At 40.1% G+C, this 22133-nt stretch overlaps 2 protein-coding genes and 1 long non-coding RNA gene across 3 annotated transcripts in view; 2 read left to right on the top strand and 1 right to left on the bottom strand.

Annotated features, from left to right (window-relative positions):
- The window catches only part of CCDC73 (coiled-coil domain containing 73), a 95784-nt gene extending 93416 nt beyond the window's left edge, over nt 1-2368 (top strand). Inside the window, 1 exon segment of the mRNA XM_050974902.1 lies at nt 1507-2368. Within this exon segment, the coding sequence (XP_050830859.1) occupies nt 1507-1713 (207 nt within the window). The 3' untranslated portion in view covers nt 1714-2368.
- A 142-nt stretch (nt 2369-2510) lies between these two features.
- Nucleotides 2511-17104, bottom strand: EIF3M (eukaryotic translation initiation factor 3 subunit M). Its single transcript, XM_009097055.4, has 11 exons — nt 16947-17104; nt 15526-15658; nt 14461-14599; nt 13965-14088; nt 13444-13538; nt 8882-8965; nt 7531-7630; nt 7034-7115; nt 3827-3970; nt 3217-3277; nt 2511-2806 (listed from the first exon to the last, which is right to left on the bottom strand). Exons 1-11 carry the CDS (start codon nt 16986-16988, stop codon nt 2686-2688), a joined length of 1125 nt encoding a protein of 374 aa, XP_009095303.1. The 5' UTR covers nt 16989-17104; the 3' UTR covers nt 2511-2685.
- A 202-nt stretch (nt 17105-17306) lies between these two features.
- On the top strand, nt 17307-21401 carry LOC127059719 (uncharacterized). The gene is made up of 3 exons (XR_007777804.1): nt 17307-17422; nt 19614-19807; nt 21311-21401. It is a non-coding gene; the product is annotated as an uncharacterized LOC127059719 (long non-coding RNA).
- The last annotated feature ends 732 nt before the right edge of the window (nt 21402-22133 follow it).

The raw sequence follows: 22133 nt of genomic DNA, 5'->3' as shown, positions 1-22133 counted from the left end.
TCCTTTCTGTGTTGGTGCATTCTAATGCCTTCTGTTCTCAACTTTTTGTCCTTTTAATGACCAAGAAAAACAAGCTGTTAGGAGCTGCTTCCTCTGCTTTGACTAACATGTATGATTGCAACTGGAGCAGACTTAAGCCTTCTACAATTTGGGTAATCTCATTCAATCACAGTCCAGTACTCTAAAAAGGGATAAAAATTTTAAAAATTCTATAGGTGCACTTATAATTCTAGTAAAAATATTAAGAACTGTTTTAAACATTAGTCTGTCCATGCTTAAGTAGCACAGTAAGGATGAATAAGCACTCTCAGGTGAGTTTAAACATGCAGTTTTCAGCACAGGACAGGTTCAGCCCCACATGCTATTCCATAGAGATTTTGACCAGTGGCTTGCAGTGAAGTATGATCTGTTTGTTGCTGAGGCCTTGGGGAAAAGCCTGAGAGAATTAACAGGGTGAAACTTTCACTGCTCAAATGGAGAAGTTACTGCCTCACTTCAAGGGAGAAGCCAGTCATTACTGACCTGAAGTATCAATACCTTCAGCTGCATGACAGCAACATTGATACAAATGCAATAATGAACAATTTGCATTAATTTTATTGCACATATTTCAAACTTTAAGAAATGCTTATATACTACCTTTAGCATAAAATGAATGTGCTACAATAAAGGCAGGCCTGAGAAAGACAGTGCTTTAGAACTGGCTGGGACACAGTTGCCTAATATTAAAAAAAATGATTGAGCAGAGGGGGAAGGTCTCATCTTGTAATCCTTGCACAGGAGCAGAGTCTGAGAGGTCACCTTGCAGCTCCCCTGCAGCACTGGCTCTGTGCTGCAGGGGAGCTGATGTTACTGCATGCTGCTCCCCCAAGAGCCACACAATCCCAGATTACAGGTGGAGAACTCATCATTCAAATGCAAGGGTTTTGCTCATCAGGCAAAAAACCTGTTTCCCTACTGTGTTGCCATCTGTCTTTGATTTGGATAGATATGAAGTAATAGATCAAAGAGTAATTAAAACTATCAAAAGAACAAAAAGATCTTAAACATAAAAAAGCCAACCTATTACAAACTGTGCATTACTGATGTTTGCTTTCTAATCTGTACAGTGAAGTGGAGAGGGAGTTAACACTATAAACCTCATGATTTTGGGTTTTGTTAATCAAATGCTTGCCTAGCAATAGAAATGTCAATTGCAACATTAAACTCTTTAATTAAGCTATTTATTTTGCTAATCTGCATTCTAATACAAGCTTGTCTTTTTAAAATCACACTCTTGTACCAACTCTTATGTTAAGGTTTGGTTTATAAAAGTGTACTTGTCATTATCAAATTTTCAAAGTCAAATACAAGGCAAACACTTCAAATTAAATGTGTTTTCTCCAATTGATTTATTTTCCTGTTAACACTTCCTCTCTTGCTTAATGTTCAGCAGAATCCAACAATCTGAACCTTTGTATGTGAATTTCACTGGGTTATCAACTGCTAACATTTGTATTCTGTCAGGTTAAAGAAGGATTTGCTGCTTTACAGAACAAGCAGTCTTCTCACATGACTGTCACTCCAGCAAGAAGTGACAAAACACTCAAAGATGAGGACAGCTGCTCTCTTAGGAACTCCATTGTACAAAACCAAATAGAAGGAATTGAGAAATTACTGAATTTGGAGAGACTTCGTTCAGCAAGAAAGAGAAAATATGAAGAAGGCCAGTGAAGATGAGCACCAGGAGATAAGCATGCTTTTAGGCACAGACAGATCACTTCCCTAACCCAGATTTGTAGAGGTATTCCTACAGAATACAGTATATATGTGTAGTTACATGTTTATATAACATGTTAGCAGTTCTTATGTTCTGAAATGTATACAACTGCTACTCCTAATGTTAGTTCTGGTTCTGCAATTAAATTCAAGTTATTATTGGCTTTGCCCAAAGTTAAAAAAGTTTGTAAATTAATGTTTTTATGTATGTTTAGTAAAATTAAATAATTACTTAACTGTACCCTTCTCCTGCTCCTCAGAAGTTTTGGCTGAAATAGTTCAAGTCATTTTCTCTGACAGACTGCTCATTCAGTTTTCAGGCAAAATCACCTCCAACTGTTTCTGGATGCAATGGGTTCTGCAAACATGTACAACTACTTCCAGCAGTTCTAAGTGGCAGAAGAACAGAAAAATCTTCTGCTCACCTTTACTGCCAAATTTAAATCTATCTGTTGTAGTTTCTGTATCAGTGAGGTCTCTTTCACCCCTGAAGGATCAGGAATGACTACAGCGATAAGGTAGCAGATCTGGTTTCATGAAGCTTCACTTCTGTTAGGTCACATTTCTTCTCCCTTGTGTCTAAGGGAAATTTTCTCTTTAAAAATACGTGGACTATCATTTTTCTGACCTCCCTCCCTTCCTCCCCACACCTCTTGCAAAGAAAGGTTCCCATACTGTAAAATGAACAAAAGAAACATAACCCAACAGTGCCAGTTTCTTGTTGCTGATTGTGTAAGAAAATCAACAGAAGACATTTTCCCATGTTAGTTTTATTGCCTCTTTTTTTTTTCCTTTCTTGGTGTGCCAATTTAGAATGTTTAGCTTCTTTAGGCCAATTGCATACATTTTTTGGAAACATTCACTCAAATTATCAAAGTTTTGAATAAAGTTCATCTATAGCAATATCACTAGGTCAAAAAAAAAATCTTAGGTGTCTGAGAGACTGAGGAGACTGTTTTTCACTTGATTCAAATTTTGTTTCCAGGTGTTTAGAGTGTCATACAACTGCTGCCACTGCTGCTTTCCAAAAGTCCGATGTGTGCTGTGACTGGAGAAGTAAAACAAAATTGGGAGAAGGTTACTAGAGATGTCACACTCAACTAATCATTCTTCTACAGCATGACTTTACTCTCATGAACAAATAGGAAAATTCCAATTTTCTCTCTAGAAAGGGCTTCACTTCACCAGTTAAGAGAATGCTGTAGCCTTCCCAAATATTTAAAGCAACAACAGTCATTAGTATTCCTGTCACTAGTAGGTCATTAAATGAAATGTCCTGGAAAGTAGGACTCTTTCATTAAATAAGCTAATCACATTCAGTGTGAGCTTTAATAAAATTATGATAAATAGCAACTATTTAACTACCAGCAACTGCTAGGAACAATACCTTGCTTCTACAAATGTAAGTGAAATAATTAGAACACATGAAGTTCTGCAAAATGCCATGAATTGTCTTACCTGACAATGACTTTCCTCTGTGTCTGATCTATTTTGCAGTACACCATCTTTGTCTTTACAGCTGCAAAAAACAATGCTGTTTTGAGCAACATTTCCATGATAGTGCAAAGATTTAAACTGCACAAAAATGGTTCAAAATGAGATCAATACAAACATAAGAACTCAGCAGTTCACCTAATCTGTTTTGCTGTTGGTTTTAATGGTCTAGTGGGCAGAAATGCAAAATGATGTAACAATATGAAGGTCATGCACGAATCCTATTGTTTGGTGCCAATCTATTAAAGCAATATCCTGTGCAGATTTTATGAACTTCTCTCCCCTACAAACACATCCTGTTTTAATGACAGCAAACAAAACCAGATGACAAATTAAACCTGCAAACAATTTATTAGTCCTGTGAAGAATTACATGAGATGCAGTTCCTGTCACTGAGAAGAAAAACACTGGTTAAAACACAAAAGTTGGGCCTGTCTTTAAACATGAAGTTGTGCAGCTTTAACTTGTAAAAGCACAGGAATCAAAATTAATACTGTTCTTAAAATTTAACATTAGCTGAAAAGACTATAAAGGTCTTGTTGATGAGCACTGTGTGCAGAACCACAGCTCTTACCATCAATGACAAAGGCTTCTACATCATCAGCCCCAATCTGGAGTTCCTGCTGCATTGTGTCAAATGAGATTTCTTTATTCTCTACCGCCATTCCCATGAAAGTAAGGAGCCTCATCTTGGCCATATTGTGTTCATGCAACAAGCCTGAGGAAAAGTAGTGATAGTTTAATTAATGATTTAATTGTAATTCATAAAAATAATTTGCTTTGCGTTATTTTTACTATATATGCTTCCAATAATTTAAGATTTATTTCACATTGAAATATATTCTACTTCACATTGTCAACAGTTTTTTGATGTAAAATACCAAATCCTGCATCTGCCTTGTCTTCTGCTAAAATAGCAACTTTCATTGTGAATTCATCAAGACTCAGTTGTTTTTAGCAGAAATGTATTATCTACAAAATTTTTGGATTTTCAGTAGTAAAAACATTATCTAAACAGAATTTGAAGTGGTAAGAGTGCAAATGAAATTTTCAGTTGCATCACTTGGAAGAACAGCAATGCAACAAAATGGAAAATCCATGGTTGGTTATGCCAAAAATCTTCTTAGAGCCTCATCACTCATTCTCCTGTGGTTTCTGGAAAATGAACCTCTCACATTGATGGTTACAGAACAGAACACTGTGGTACCAGAAGAAAGCATTTTGCTACTGAATTTGTTTGTCCACAGCAAAAAAGGCATCATGAGGCTCATGTAAGCATCTAGTGTGGCTCAGCAAATTGCTGTTCAAAACCAGTGGAATGGATACTGAGGTCAGGCTACATCTTTTAAATGGCTGCATAGATGCCAACACAAGGAACTGAGCCAAGGCCTTGCATGTCTAAATCAGAGACCATTTTCCTGGAAAAACACCTAGGTCAATCAAGTGAAATTAAACAAGGCATTTCTTAATCCCAAAGTCCATGAGTTACCAACTAAGATCCAGTGGAAGGTTCTTAAAAATGAGTGTCAATCTTTTCATTCTAGAATGACAATTATAAACATTCCCATAGCTTCAGTAAATATGTAAGTTTGGAATTTATAACACCCATACACTAGCAGGGAAGCACATTAGTGCAGGACATCATGTTGTGTTAATTAGCTGTAATTATAATGCAGGTTCCCTATTTGGCACCGATTCAACAAAAACGAGATCACCATAATTCATATGAATGAGGAGCACCAACAACTAAACCTAACTGGGTTTAATGGAACTCTACAAGCATCAAAAAATCAATTAGCACACATTAACCCTAATTAACAAATGCAAATGAGATGCTGATTAACTTTGCGAAGACGACTGCTGATAATACCAGATTAACTGTGGCCATGTTAGGGCGATGCAGTTGACACAGATAATGCTACTGCTGGCCTAAGTTGTCAGCATTAATAAAACAACAAATTGTAACAAACTGATGCTGCCTGTGGGAGCCTGCACTGCACAGCTTTCTTGGGCCAGTTCTAACTAATCCTGGTCCAGGAAAGGTTACAACTAGAGCCCATGCTCTACTGCCACTGGAATCTTATTCTAAACAGCCTTTAAAATAGTATTTTGGCAAGTTATTTTTTAAAAAAGGTCTAAAGCATGGTTTAAAATCTCATTGCTTTTGGGAACAGATAATTTTTGAATGCCTCATCTTAAAACTGCATTGTTGTCTAGACCAAGCTGCCCTTGTTTATTAAAGCAATGGCTGAGCCACTCAGTTCCCAGCATTACCATCTGTGCTGCCTCCAAATCTCTGCTTGTCCATTGCTCAAAAGATACAAGAGAGGTTCTGGGCACACCACAGAGAAACCACCATAACTGGAAGGTAAGACTGCCTTTCCAAACAGTTGCACAGGTATCTAAGGATTTTAGTAAGATTATATGAATCTTAGATACATTGAAAGTTCACACACTGAATTAATTCATGGAGGAAAGCACAGACACTGGGAGGCAAGGCACAAGAAACCACAAACTGAACATAAAACAATTAATGTTACATAGATGTGTAATTGATCTTCCATAAATTTATTCAAATGTTGGTGTAACAGCAATTTCAGCAAATACTTCTGGGGGCCAGTACCTAAAAGATAAAACCCATACCCACTTTCCCCTGCGAAAGAAAAGCATAAGATGTCTGCATAACTAATGTTCAGATACACGTGACTAAAGAGACATTTATCCTGTACACATTTACAAGCTACCAAAAACTTGCTGCTATATCCACCAAAAAATCCCATTGGTATTTCCATCATTTTAATACCAAAGTACCACCATTTTAAAGCTCTGAGAGTAATTATTCTAAGAATTGCATCACACTCCATTAAACAAAATAATGCATGTGTTAAAAAGCTGCACTAAACTCTGTTTTAGCAAAACTATGGCTTTCCTCACATGCATGTAAGGCAGTGTTTAAGTGTCATTTGAAAATCAAAGTTATAAAAAAAAATATCGTATTTTTATGGAAACATTTATTCATTACCAATATGTCAAAACCTTAATGCAGTAATAAAAAACTCTGCATCATTGAGCAATTTCTGCATTGTCACTGACCCCTGTCCTAAAAAGCTGGAATATAAAAAACGTAATTTTAATGCATGCAATAGCTTATGAACCAGTGCTCCTTTGAAACAGTCAATTACACATCAACGGGGGAGTGTCAAAGTGTTAATTACTACTCCTTTTTTCCACAGTGTGTAAATAAAGAGGGTGCTGACATTAACATTCCATCACATTGCTTCATGTGATGAAACAAATTAACTGGGACAGACTGTGGCTTGCTGGGTCTAATGCATCAGCACAGGCAGACACACACACACACATACACACACAGTTTGCATGCTTCATCTTCATGCTCAGAGGTGTTTGCTGTTACAAAGTTATTCATCATTAAAAAAAAATACAGGAGATTTATACAAGGTGGTGGTTTCCTCAATGTAGTTGTGATCTCTGGCCTAGCCTGGGGTATGAATGTGTTAAACCTTTCAGGAGGGGAGTTCTAAGAGAAAAAAACAGTGAGTAAAACCATAGTTCTCTTCCAAACCCATAAACCAGCTTGTTTTCAAAGAAAAAACCATGGTGGAGATGGCCCACTCACAGTCTACAAGAGGTTATCATCTACAAACTCTGATCTGGTTTGAAATTTCCTTGCTTCAATACATGGATGCAAACTGAATTACTCTGTGGCTTCTACACCTTAAATCATGCAAATAGTCAGAAATGAAATTATCTGAAAACTTACCCAGGGAGTCAATGAAGTCTTTGTTGTTCTGATAAAACTTGACATAGGAAGCTAGTTTAGCACTTACAAAAATTGTCAAAAGCTAGAAGATGGAAAACAAACATGAGAACAGTTTAAATATTATCTTGGTTTCCCTCTGCAGGCTGGACAGATACAGACAGAAACTATGGGTATTGAACAGAAAAATAAGCTGTTAAGAGCTGAAATTCTGCCTTCTGTCAGTAGATGTGGGCAGTCTATGCTGAGCTTACTTCCTTTCCCCAGACTTAAGATTTGCTACAGAACTCAAGTGAGGGCAGGACTTGTAACTGAGTTTCTGAAACTATGAAAGGGAAAAGTTTCACATGCAATTTTAATTTTAAAGACTCTAAAAGAAATAGCACATTGCAGCTCAGGATTACTGACACAGATAACTGTTCTAATGGATTTCAAAAGACACATTAAAACAAAGCAGTCTACTGTTATCAAACGATCTTGCTAAAAACAAAGTTACTTACATCATGAATAAGTTCTCCTTCCAAAAATTTGACTGGTTTTAAGGCAAGAAGATGATCAAAGAGAAAGGTATTTGGATCCTTCAATGCTCGTACAATACATCTGAGGAGAAAAGGAAAATGGATACATTCAAAGCAATTCACATCTTTATGACTAAGAGCAACTTAATTTGTTCCTTGCTTTCTAGGAAACAAAGGTTTTCAATTATTAGAAGTAACATATGTCACATTCCAGTTTTAAACTTCATTTTACAGATAGAAAAACCAAGGAACAAGAAGCATTAAAGTAGTTTGTCCAGTATTCCAAATGAAATGTGCCAGGTGGTCAAGCCACAGACCACCCTACAGTTTTCATCTATGCATTTATTTCCAGCATAGCCTTTGTTCCTAGGAGGAACAAAGGTATTTTTACTGTGCTCCTAAAATGTCAGAGAATTAAGCTGTTTTGGAAGATTTAGTTCTACTTGAATACGTGACACAAAACAGAGAAAACCCCAACACCAAACAGTGCAAGGCCCAGGATTTCTCAGTTGCAGCTCCAGACTAGAAGCAGGAACTCCAGAAGCAAGCCTTGGCTTGCTCTGCCACAGAAGGACATCAAGAGAGCCAAGCTCTGCATGGACACAGCCCTGGGCACATGAGTTCTCAGAAGGAACAGGCTGCTGTAGGGGATCCAGTGAAGTTCCCACTTAGGCACAGACACTAATTTTCCAAAGGAGTCATCCTGATTTTCCTCCATGGTTAAGTATAAACAACTCCCTTGAGAACTAATGGTAGTGCACATCTGGCAGAACCTAAAGAACTAATTCCTAAGAAAAATCATGATGGTTAGAACATCAAACCACAGGCATTTACTCGTTTTGGCCAGTGGGGAAAATGCACTGTTATGAATCAATTTAGTCCCAGCTTGTTCAACAGGTAAGCTTATTTCTGTGTAGTTCACATCCTTTGTACTTGCTCATAGAGAAGACAGCAACAATGTTTTTTCAAGAGAAAGTGCTAAGAATGCTCACAGTCAGATAATACAACAGGTAAAAAGTAAAACCATCTGAAATAAAGGATTCCAGTACAGATTCTGAGTGCACAGCTGATGTCAAGTCCTTACCCAAGGCTGATCCCTCTCAGCAGTGACCAGGAAGTCTCCTGTGCACTTGCACACTGGAATAAACCTGGCTGTGCCTACAAACAGCCAGACCTACAGCAGTCTGCAGAGACAAACTCTTGACTGAGTCAGCAATGCTACACAAGAGGCCAGGCAGGGCTCTTGTTTGATCCTCTTAATAGTAAGGGGATCAAAATAATTTAGCAAGTGAGGAAAAGTTACCTTTTAAGGAAACTGGGAAGTCAGTCTTACCTGTGAGCATCAACTCTAGCCTGGGAAGCATTGTCCTCTGTGTAACTTCCCAATAGCTCCACCATTACTTTTGCTGCAGTGTCACTATAAAAAAAAAATAAAGTTACCTCAGGATTGCTGAAAAAATAGTTCAAACAAGGCACTCAAATATTTAAATAATTCCATTATGATGTTATAGGTCAAATTAAATCACATTTGAAAAAGATGTAGATGATCCCTTTTAATTCTAGTGGAGAGAACAAATTAGCTGGATGTATTCTTTCAATTCTTGTTCTACAAAATGTTTATCTTCACCCTTCATTTCATTCTCTTAAGCTGATTAATTACCTGCTGGTTATGGAAAAAGCTTTCTGAGCTAGGAACAGCTTTATATGGTTCACTAGAATGCTCCTCTCGTGCACATCTGGATTTAATCATTGCGCAATAAGTAGCGCTGCAAAGTTTATTTCAAATGTAAAATGGCATCTCTTAAAGAATATTTATGGTCAGGAAAATGACTGTATAAAAGCTGCTCTTCTCTTTCACAGATTCTCTCTTCAAGTATTCTGAGTGAGAGCTGCTCATTTTATTGATGAAATTATGCAGCCAGCAGTGAGACTGGCTGAGGCTGCTGTGAAGCTTCCAGCACTGCTCTGACAGACAGCTTTTAGACAAACAACTCCTTCTCAGAAAGCTGAGCAAACCTACAGCCTTGTCCACCCAGATTATCTTGTCAATGACATCAGAACTACTGCAAACCAGCTCTGAGATTGTCACTGTGTCATTTTAACATATTTTGATCTATTTTCACTTCACAGTTTTACCACCAAGGCCAGCAACCGCTGACGCTTGTTGCAAAACTTACATGAAATTATCCCACGTGGTTTAAAGGCAAACACAATTTTCCTTAAGACACTGAGAGAACAAAATTTGTCTGCATTAGTGACTTAGGCCAATGGCATCAACTGCACAGGAAAGAACAAACCAACACAAAACCAACACAAGATGCCCAGTATGCTCTGTGCTGTGACAGAGGTTTAACCCATACAGCAGCACGGGGCTGAATGGTTTTTGTATACAATAACAGTGTCTTTATATGGGTATTTATTTGAAATCTCACCATACCACTGTTTGATAGCCACTGCATAGGGTGAAGTTTGTTCTCAGAAAACTAACCAGATCTGAGAGATGTGCAGCACAAATATTAAAGACACTATGGGGAACAGCCAGTGTCATATAAAATCTGGATGTACATTTGTGCCCAGGCAGGGGCATTTTCTATGGATCCCAGCATTCCAGAACTGCACTCAGGGATATAAGCTTTAATGAAACATTTGTTTTAAAACTCCAGCATTAAAGAGGTCAGCTTATGTTTTGCCCTGGTGACCAATATTGACATCGATGAACCAACAGTTCTGTATCAGTGAAAAAAAAAATTTAGGCAGCTTTGTGTATGAGAGAAGCAATTGCATGTAAATCAGTCTGTGACCGACTATGATTTTAGCACTGGTGAATTCTTACCAAAATTAGATGTTCTAGAAGACAAAGGACCACTTTAATACAAGAATGGCAACACACAGATATTTAATCAAAGAGGCTCAGCTCATGTGCTATTTAATCTAATGCACAACTCCTTATTTAATGAAAGCTTTTCAGCAGTTGTTCTTGTGCACTTCAGAGCTGTTACAGTTTTCTGGCACTTTTTTCCCCCTCCTAATCTTTCCCATAGCAGCAAAAATTTGAAAACTATCATTTAACTAAATTCAAACAGTGTTTTCGATTCCCTGCCTATTTTTTTCAGTGAAGAAGGAGTGAAATTTTTCACTTGTATTTCTAGGAAATAAAGAGAATGCTACAAGACAATTAATCCCAAACTTTCTGTGCTAAATTCTTGTGAACCTCAGCAAATATGGCAGCCTTTCCATTTTATTCTATTCAAATATGGCAGCTTTTATATTCTATGGCAGTTTTTATTCTATTCAGTGTCAGATTACTACTGCCAATTAGGCTGTTGAAGCACTAATACAGATCACTGTTTTACCACAGCTTGTTGTTAAATTTGTCTCACCTAAGGTGAAAATGTGAACATTTTTTCTAGTAAAACAGCCTGAATGAGTGCTCTTGGCTCCACTTGCCAGTCTAGATGCATAACTTGACAAAAAGCCAGTGAGAGCTTAAGAGTGATGGCAGATAAAAGGAACAAACAAACCACAGCAGAGCATTCAGAGACTTAGTGAGATGCTGGAATTGAGTCCCTCTACATTACATGATATTAAACTGAACTAAAATGAAATGAAACAATTACTCTGCAGGTGCCTGACATGCTGAGCTTTTTGCTACAAGGATTAATAGCCAGACTTGCCAGACCTGTTTGAATTTAACTTGGGCACGGCCAAAGCTGCTGAATCCTGCCAGCAGAGACCAGCTTTAACCTGCATCAAGATGGCTGGAAAAGGTTTGATGAAACAAACTTTCACTTGTCACTGCAGGAAAAGGGACACCACACAACCTCTGCACATTTAGTTTTTAGGAGCTACCAACCTACTAACTACCAATACTGGAGATCCACTGGGAGTAAATCTAATTAGCTACAAAAAACCATCTCTTCTGCCACACTGACCAAAGTTAAAACAGAAACCAAGCAAACAAAAGAATTCAATTGTCTTTAACAATCTAGTTCTTTTCCCTTGATTATAAACCAACAACAGTAAGTGAGGTATGATTTTTTATCATGTACTTTTCAGTTCCAACTTACCTTCCCATACTGCTAGATAGAGCAACATTCCTGAGTGCTACAGCTGGAATGCTGCTGTGAGTTTCCCATACTATTGCAAACACTGCCCACTGATCCAGGAGAGTGAACCAGGTCAAAGGTGCCAGGGTCACTTCTTGTTTTCTTTTCTGGAGAGAAGTGCAAGTGCCCTGAAACACTGCTCTGCTCAGTGAGCAGCTGGACACCCAGTGCAGGAGTCTTACAGGGTTTGTGGAAGGTTTTATTGGCTGTCTTAAAAAATCACCTATGGTTAGCAAGCAAAAAAACATTTGGTAGCAAGGTGACTGGTAGCAGTGGAAACAAAATCTAGAAGTTTAAGCCACTGATTTCATAGCAAGACTAGCTAAAAATAGTTGGTTATTTGGGAATGAAACTAGTTAAAACCTCACAATAAATCAACAGGATGGGAAATGAGGAAGAGAAGGAATGTTATCAGTGTAATATTTCTGAAACAAGGTAAGCACTAAGCCATGGAAAAGATCTGTAACTAACATTTCTCAATTAATTTTGGCTAGTTGAAATCTGCCATACAGAACTATTGATGCAAAAGCATTTGAGTGTTACAAACAGGAATTCCCAGTAATGTAACTCACAGAGTAACTACTCCATGAGGATTAATCATCCCTAAACTGAGGTTATGATCCTGCTATGCTGATGCAGCATTTGTAGGCTACAGTTCCAGCAGGGCAGAAAAAGCCAACTGCCCTGACAGATGGAACTCTTCTCCACCTGTGACAGCTTCACACTTGCCTTTTTAAGCCCCCAGCAAGGTCATGTGCCCAGGCCAAGCCCCAGTGCAGTCACACAAATGCCCACAGCAGCACAAACACACACAGGTACTGGCAGCTGGATGGGACAGGAACAGAGGGTACAAGACAGAATTTCCTTTTGCAGCAGTGCAAGGTTATGCAAATGCTGAAAATGCACAAGTGCAATTCTGGTACCACCGTGGGTCAGCAGTGGAGGGGGCTTGATGCTGCCTCAGTATGAAAATCAAAAAAACTTAAAAAAATAACTCAGAAAACAGAGTGGAGGGGCAGGGGGAAGCAACACACACCCCCACACCCCCATCCCAAAGTGCACGGACAGGTTCAGTAGGTTTGAGCTGTTGTGGAACTATACCCCAAACCACTGGACAGCAGCCCATGACTGCAGCCCTGGCCAGGGCAGTCAATCCACTGCATCACTGCTGTAAGATAAACTGATGACAGCTGTCAGTTCAGACCTGCATTAGTTAACAGGCACCATACACACTGGATTACTCTACATGCCAGCAGACAGTGGTCTGCCAAGTTTGTTAGATCAAAGATGCTTCTCATGATCCAGGATAATAATTCAAAATGGCCAAGCAGGTATTCTGTGGACATTAATTTCCATGACTAGTGGAAAGCTCTGTCCTGAAGGTAATGTTTACATAAAAAGACTGATTCTGTTAGCCATGATTGATAAGCCTTCCCACATCATTAAGTAAGAGATAGCACTACCATGCACTAAAATGTTAAAAGTGCAATTAAATAATAAACTTGGCATAATGCGACAATGCACTGAGATGATTATTTATAGAAAGGAATAGTGTTATTTTGGGAGTCTGTGGTTTGCAGCTAATTCACTGCTAACTTTAATATTATTGGGAACACTGGTTTAATGCAAGTGTGCTTAAAGATATTTTTTAAAAACCCAGAAGTGTACTTGCATTGAATTATCGGTACAGATTAATTTTACAAGTCCTGTGAGAAATACTTTCCCTACAGATCACCTGTAGTACATCAAAATACAGAATTGTCTAGTATGAATGACTTGTCTTTTATACCTTTTCTTGCAGTCTACTAGGACATCATAGAGCAGTCTCAGGAGAGTGTGCTTTTTCTCTGTGGCCAGATTCCAATCAGAAATCCATTTTCGGACCTAGAAGAATACCAGTGAAAAAGAAGCATTCAGGAAAAGATTAAAACAGCACTACAAATACTCCTCATTTTCTCCCAAGCAGAAAATGATTAAAAGTATCTTGCACAAAAATTTCTCTTCTAGGTTTTCTGATTCTCATGCTCCCATTGCTCCTTGTCCTATCACTATTTGCCCATGTCAAAAGTCACTCTCCCTCTTTAATGAGCCCCCTTTAAAGTACTGCAAAAAGAGCATCCTGGAGCCTTCTCTTCTCCAGGCTGAACATGCTCTCAGCCTTCCCTCACAGGAGAGGTGTTGCATCTCTCTAATCAGCTTCATGGCAATTTCTCTAGGCTCTGGCAATTTGTAAGAGATGGTCTGTATCAGCTCTGAGTAATATTTAGGTGCAGCATACAAAGGCCATAACTTGAAGGGTCACTTAATTACCTGATCTAGTTCAGTTGGAATGTACTGGATGGCACCACAGGACGAGGCCACTTTGAGAAGGCTGCAGTACACTGTGTACCTCACAGGAGTGTTCTTGTCCATGCCATGGAAGAGATTGCTCAGGCTAAAGCACAAACAACCAACAATGGAGTTACAGAGCTTTCAAAATACATTACTGGAGTGCATGTCAATGTTCTTTTAATACACAGGCTAGTACAAGGCATCTGGCAGCACCTTACATCCATGAACTGTAACAGCTTCCAGTTTTGTAATCATTTGCAGCAAAGCTGAAAACTATGCATATTAATTTCACTTTGAAATAATTTCACCTTGTAATTGGTACTTCTATTTTATGACAGTGAAAAGAAGGCAAAAAAGTGCTTCCTGCAACTCCCCACACTTTGATTTAAGGACATACAAGATAATCCATCCTCTTCAGAGGCACAATTACTGTGCCAAGTCACCACTGTCTCACTTTGCCCTGTCCAACACTTACAGCTGCAGTCTGAGAGACGGGCGCTCTCCTTCCCGAAACTTCACTAACTTCTCACACAGGTTTTCAATCAGTGCTTCTTGTTTTTCAGGTTCCAGGATGAGAAGCAGAGAGACAACACTGTTCATCACACTCTCCACATCTGCATAAGCCAAAACATACAGCTGTTGGAAACTGCAAGCAGCAATCAGTAGCTACCTTGTGCTGGATATACTTTTGGTAATAGTAATTCATATTTTTGATATGAATTTCCACTTAGCATGGGCAAGAATTGTAAAAGAAAGAAAATGCCAAGATGCCAACCTGGATATTCATCAGAATGTACCAGACACTTGGCTCAGGTGGACTTACACCAACAAACCTCCATGTAAGACAAGAATTACCACTTTAAGGTCACACAGAACATGGTGTTTGATATCACACTTGCTCTGAATTCTGTTTACACAAAGGAGAAATCAGAGGAACTCTAGGTTCCACACAGTGGCTTCCTCCTGCACATCCAGGAAACTGCCCATGGTTCTACAGTGAGAACAGTAACACCTAGTGCTCAAGCACAGTAAAACATTTCACCAGGAGCACAAGGGATACCCAGACCACAGGAAAAATGTCCCCAAGAACACCGAAGTGTATTACAAACCCTCCTCAGCTCCTGTTTTAAGCGTGGTGTTCCATCCTCTCCAAACAGAACCACACCAGTTTTGTGTTTTCTTTTCAGTCTGCCCAATTATCAGTCAAGCAAAGAAAAAGAACAAAATTCATAACATAAGGAAAACATTATCTATTCCCCAAAATGACACCTGAGCATGAAAACCTCTATTTTATATACAAGTTTCTACACCCTCATTAAAAGCAGAGTCTAGCTCAGCTTCTGACTTCTTCAAAGAGTGCTGGATGTTTGGAGAAAGGAGGGGCAGAGTACATGCAAATATTCCAGGGCAAATATTCCAGTTTTATGAGGAGGCACAGCTTGTGTTTTAATGCTACACATCTCTAAACTCTGCCAACTGTTACTGCTTGAAAGCACTGACGGCGATAAAAAGCAAAACCAACAAGACTTAAAATGCAAACCTTTGTCATCCTCTTTCAGGCACACATCACACACTTCAATGATCTGTGCCAAGTCCACATGAAGTCCACCTTCAGCGTTTTCTTCAGAGATTTCTGCTCCTTTGGATTTCAGGTAAGCTCGCAGTTCTGCAGCCTTATAAAAGAGAAAGACAATACATACAAAACTAAACAGTTGTTTTGTGAATAAGAAAGTCAAGGCAATTAAATTTCTTACAGATTTTTGTTCTGCCAGATGCTGAGCCTGCTGTTTTGCCACTGACTGATCAGGTCACAGAGCTGTTTCTTACAGTGTCAATGTGTCACTTACAACTGGGTACTGCACTGCAGACCTAATAAGTTTTTATAAGACACTTTCTTAAGAAGTTTTACTCTTTTACTCCCTCTGCAAACATCAAAACCATTTAGTTGCTTGTTCACCAGAAGAGAAAAGAAGGTATAAACAAAGGCACTTTAGAGAGGGCAGAACTTTGTCTTCATAACCTCATAACAGTTTCTAATCCAATTATAGAATGGCTTGGGTTGGAAGGAAACTTAAAGATCATCTTGTTCCACACCTATGCCATGGGCAAAGAACATTCCACTAAACCAGGTGGAAAGCCCCATTCAACCCAGCCTTATAATGTCATGAGCTGCCTTACATTGTTAGGACTTAAACCTACACCAAGAAAATACCTTACTCTCAGCATCAGGCCTATTCATTATAACTCAGGGCTTCACCAGCAGAACCATAACCCTTCAGAAACAATGACGCCATACAGCTTTTAGCACTTGTGACCAGGAGGCTGCTGTGACATTTACATCTCGTTCGGTGTCAAATCATTCTGGAACCAGAAGAAAAAGCTAAATGCCCTGGGACAAATTGCTGTCCTGAGGATGTTTCATCACACCAGCTACCTGATGGAGCTGTACTAGGCATTATGGTAAGTGAAAACTGGGCTGAAGGCTGGTAGCCATGTGTCCATTTCTTGCAGATTTCCAATGTGTACACGCACACATTATGTATATATGAACATGGATGTGCACATACGTTCTTTAACGACACTGGCATAACAAAGCAGCAGTTCAAACACAGCATTCCCCCTTCCCGTGCCTGCAGTACCGAGAATTCCACGAAACCCAAATAATGCTCTATGTGAACCCGCCTTCTTCTCCTAAATAAAAAGTAGGGCTGAGGAGCGACGAAAACGAAGCGCCGGAGAGGCGGAACACTGAAGCGGGAACTGCAAGCACCGAGTTATCTTTCAGCTGCTGTGTTCAAGTTTAACCAATCGCCTGCTCGGTCTCTGTAGGGAACAGCCCGGACGAGTTCGCGGAGCGCTCGCAGCGCGCACGGCGGGGCAGGCCCGGCCCGGGCTGCCGCCCCCGACACGGCTCGGCCCAGCCCCGCGGCCCGGGGCCCATCGCTCCGCGGCGACACTGACCTGATCCTCCTCGGTGATGTCGATGAAGGCCGGGACGCTCATGGCTCCGAGCACGCCGCGCTCCGGAAAGGCGGAGCGGCTTCCGCCACCGCGCTAGGCCGCGCCGCTTCCGCTTCCCGCGCCGGGCGGGCGGGCCCCGCGCTCCGACCGCCCTGTGCCCGGCACGGCCCTGCCCGGACCGCTCCGCCCTGCCCGGCACGGCCCTGCCCGCTCCGCCCTGCCCGGACCGCTCCGCCCTGCCTGGCACGGCCCTGCCCGGCACGGCCCTCCCTGTCCGCCTCGGCCCTGCCGGCCTTTTCCACCGCCGGGCGGGATCCTGGGACTGCCTGGGCTCGGGCTCGGCACCCGGCCCCCCCCCCCCCCAATCCCTCACACTTCCCTCACACTCACGCCTTCATCTCTCCCCGTTTAAAAGCTGAAGTGCTTCTTGCCTGGTACTTTTCCCACGAAGCCGTTGGATAGCAGCCTTGGTGGAGGTGTGTCGGGAGTGAAACGCGGTGGGAGTAAGGGCAGCAGTGCCCCAGCGCGGCTGGCACCTTTTCTTTACTCGGATTGACCAAGCAAGGAGCCCTCACTCAGTGTCCCCGGTGTGTTCCGCCTGTTTTCTGCTCGAGAAGTTTCCTGGTCAGCTCTGGCACACCACCAGGAACACAGGGTGACTTCCCAAGTGATCAAAACCTAAAATGAAAGCCATGAAAATCATAGAATAGCTAAGGTTGAAAACACCTCTAAAATCACTTTGTCGGGCCAGTAACACAGTTAGTAAAGGCTGCTGTAAAACAAACCTTATTTTTTAAACCTGACCAAATCATGACTGAACTCATTTATTGAGTCTAATAACTAGAGCAGGGTTTAAACACCAGGTTCTGAGTCTTCACAGCACTGAGCACAATTAAACTGATAAAGGCCCACACTGCCTTTATTAAGTTATGACTCTGCTTAATTTCAATCATCCACATGCTTGTGTAACTTTTAAATAATGCTTCATCTTTCAATTTTTCCATCATATGAATCCTGCCTAATTAGCTAATTCTACTTAGGGCAGTATTTTTAAAATATCATCCCTACTGTTGCTGATTAATTATCTTTAAACCAGGATATTTTAATATTGGCTGATTGATAGTCTTACCAGTATTTTGTATTTCAGAGGTCAGCATCCTGGAAGTTATGGACAGATACAGAGATAGGTCTCTCCTTTGTGTGTCTGATCTCGAAGGGGATTTTGAGTTTCAGAGAATGAGTGTTTGAGCATTTTTAAAGTGTAGGTGACTTTCCTCTAGTACTGCTTAATGCAGTCCTGTGACATTAAAGGTAACTGCTATCCACCACCCTGGGGGGTAGGGCTACATCATGCATTAGATTTTCACACATCTCTAGGACACATTTCAGGTGCCAATTTCCATTCTGGAATATTCTGCATGCCTGCAAGCTGCAATGGGTGTCCTATAGATCCCATGCTGTACCTGAAATACATTTCTCTGCAGATGCCTGGGAGAAATGTATTTCAGGTACAGGGTGTGTAAATGGCCCAAGGCACACAGGGAACTCCCAACCCCAGTGTCTCTTTTTATTTAGGCAGTGAAGTTTTGTCATGTATTATTCTGAATATGAGAAAATAAAATAAAATAACTGTGGATCACATTGAGGAGACAGGACATGACTCCAAAGAGCTCTGCTGGAATAGCCACATATGGTCTGTTGCATGATACTTTATTTGTCCCAGAAGAATTCAGATGATCGATGATGGCTGGGGTTTGAACTTGTGCATCAGGAGGGCCACTTTGAATATAAAGGGGGCAGTCTGTGTTTTGTACAAGTACCGGTGCAAAGAGGCTGTAGTGGAGGAATGGCTTTCAGTGCCATTGGAATGATGGCATTCCTGTGGAAACGAGGCCGTTGTTTATAGCCCTGTCTGCAGTTAGTGAAGCCGGTTCAGAGACGGGCTGTGGATGGGGTTAAAGCAGGGGAGCCAGAGGTGCCTGCGGGGACCTCTGGAGCGGAGCTCCCAGCGCTGCCAGTGCCCCCCAGCGAGGGCTGCGACCTCAGCGACACCCCGGAGCCGGAGCCAGGGCAGGTCACCGCGGCTGCCTGACTGTGCGAGGCTCTGCCTGTGTCTGTACAGCATGGGCAAGGTCTTACCACCCGAGCAAGACTTAACTGCTGGAGGAAAAAGAGGAATTTTGGCCGGTACCCACTGTAAATAGTTTTGTTTTGTTTCTGTAGCCAAACCAGAGAGAGAGGTGGAGTCTAAAGAAGCGACGTTCCGTCCTGTGCTTTGAACGTGGTGACTGAAGCAAACAAAGTCCTTTTGGTGACACATCCTCAAAAAGCATTTTTATAAATGGAGGCTCTTAGAAACCAGCAGTCAGCTTTTGAAAATAAAGGGTTTAGCGTTAGACTGTAGACGCTGATCCCCTTTCGTTAAGGGCATTGATGAAAAAGATCTTCTCCAGTACAGAAAGGAAACGCAGACCCTTCAGAATCCCTCTTATTTATCATTTATTTGTTTGTTTATTTATTTATTATGCATTTATAGTTTATTTAGTCATTATTTATGTGTTGTTTGTTTAGTTAATTATAGATGTATATTTATATATTTATTTATTTATTTATTTATTTATTTATTTATTTATTTATTTATTTATTTATTTATTTATATATCTGTAGGAGATATGAGAGCTGCTTTGTGTCTCTGGAAAGCCGTGTAAGGATGAGCAGCCACTGGGAATTGCCCCCCTTTTCCCCGCCGGTGCCATCGGTTTTGTGCTCAGTGCCCTCTGGAGGTCTTGGACACGCAGTGACCCGAGCGAGTCCCGGCTTCGCGGCTGTGCCTGAGCTCCTCAGGACTCCTTGCTTCAAAGGTTCTCCCCTTTTCTTGTTTTTCTGCTTTAGTAGAGATATTCTAGCCGACCTAAACACAGTTAAATCAACTTTTAGTTTGAGTCAGAATTACGGCATATGAGTTACTCAGGAAAGGTAGAAAATAATTTAAAACTTCATCTGAATTGCCAGACAGTCAGACTAAATCTGTTTCATATTTAGAAGCTTTGATTAGCTTTATCAATGTATCGAACTGTGCTTCCTACTTATGTTTCTTTTTTCTCCCTAGTTCTCATTGGGGCTAAAAGGAAAAATAATGCAAAAATACCCTTGGAGCCTCTTCTTGCAAGATATATCAGAGGTCTCAGGGGAAGCCTGTTATCCTTATTCTTCCAGCCAAGTTCTGTAGCCAGAGGAACTCTGGATAACTTCAGTAACTATAGTAACTTTTGGGTGCTCATCTGGTTTTCTTGCAATCTGTAAATGCTCCGCTTTTGTCCACTTCTTCCCCTAAGTGTATCAGTTAAAATAAATAGCTGCAGTTGCCCTGACCAGCATGCTATCTTCATTCAAGATATGTATGAAAAATTCGGACTTGAAGAAGCAAAATTTAGTATTGCTTTATTATTCATAATATTGGGTTCTGACATGGAGTTTTATCTCTGAAAAGCATTTAGAAATGAGGGGTTTTTTTGACTCTTGATGCACTTATTTTGCTGCTAGTGTAGCAGGTGTTTTTCTTAACCATTTTCAAGGAGAAATCCTAAGTTTAGAGGAAATGAGCACTCAATTATTTAAATTTCCTGAGATTAGAGGAAGAACACTTTGCCAAACAATGCCTCTTCACTTCAAAACCTCTCCCCATAAATTATGTTAGGGGATCTTATTAAAAGTCTTTAAAAATTTCCTATTAAAAATGGTTGATTGCAGTCCAGACCATCACAGCTTTTGTGCTTTCCGTGAAATACCACAGCTGTCGCAAAGAAATATATTGTGAGACAAAAGGTTTTGTTTCCTTAGCCATAAATTATTTTTGTGATATCTGAAGTAAGATAAAACTTTCACTTATGTTTGAGTGAAGGAAGATTCCAGTGATAACTTGTTCAAAATCTATAAAAAGAATATAAGAATGTAGATCTAGATAGCAAATTAGAATCAGACTTCCTTTTTGTTTGAGGGAAGCAATTATTTCTGAAGGCAGTGAAGATTATAACCAGGGATAATAGCATAACTTTGCAAAGCACTGTGCCTTTATCTCAGTAGAACCTGAAGTTTAGGCTTTCAAGTCTGACCTTTGAGAACTCTACAACAGAAACCTTTAGTGTTGGGCAGTTTTTGAACCAAAGTTAAACAATAGGAAGTAGTCTGCCTACTAATTGTACTATATTATATTATGCTATAACTGTAATACATTACATTACATTACAATAAAACAAATGAATAGACCTCTTTTTATACTTAAGGAAGCGTCAAAAAAAAAATCAGGTTTGACCATATTTGTTTTTCTGTTAGCAAATGAGTTTTTTTGCTGTGAGATTCTGCAGGAACCTACAGGGAAGAGGCTGTGAAGTATTTGCTGTCAGGACTGAATTCTGTGTTCACCCAGTCAAGGAGTAGAAGCATATTCCAGGTATGACTTGTGAAAGTAATGATTGCAGCATTAGTATACTAAAAATTATTTGTCCAAATATTTTGCCAAGTAATTTTGAACAAAAGATATACTGGGACATTCACCATTTGCTCATCCATCATTGTTTTATGGATAAAGGTCAAATTTCTCAGCCTCCTCCCCTGCTCGTTATAGAGATTACTGAATAAAAAAATACAGGACAGGTGCTAGAACTCAAAATTGGAGATATTTTAAGTTACATATGGGAAAAAATCAATGTGCATATTCTAATTATCAATAACATTAATAACTAAGCCAGTTCTCCTTACCCAGTGCCATCTCAGGGGTTTACTGGAATTTGTTTATTTTTGTATTTAAACCAGGTGTGTACAAAACAGAAATGCAATGGCCTTTTCTTCTGTTGTGCAAAGAGAAGTGGAGTACACAGCCTTGATCCTTTAGTAAGATTCATTACTGTGGCCCCCTACTTTTTTCCTTCTGAATGATTTTTTTTATAAATCAAAATTCATTTTCATAGTGCTTTTTTCCTGTGCTGTGTATTCTTTGGGTCAAACTTAGCTTGAAAGAACTATCAAGATAAATATAAATCAAAATAATCAGCACTTGGGAATGATTTTCTTTGTGAGACTGAAGATATCTATTCCATATCCCACATACCTGGGGCAGGGTCAAGGTGGGTCAGCTATTTGGGGAATCAGGAGTTGATGCACACCAGTGTGGATGAGATCCCTGGAGCA

This window comes from Serinus canaria, chromosome 5 (genome assembly GCF_022539315.1).
Source record: "Serinus canaria isolate serCan28SL12 chromosome 5, serCan2020, whole genome shotgun sequence".
NCBI classification, from domain to species: Eukaryota; Metazoa; Chordata; class Aves; order Passeriformes; family Fringillidae; genus Serinus; species Serinus canaria.
The sequence above is the reverse complement of the archived record's forward strand: the minus strand, read 5'-3'. Positions and strand labels throughout refer to the sequence as shown.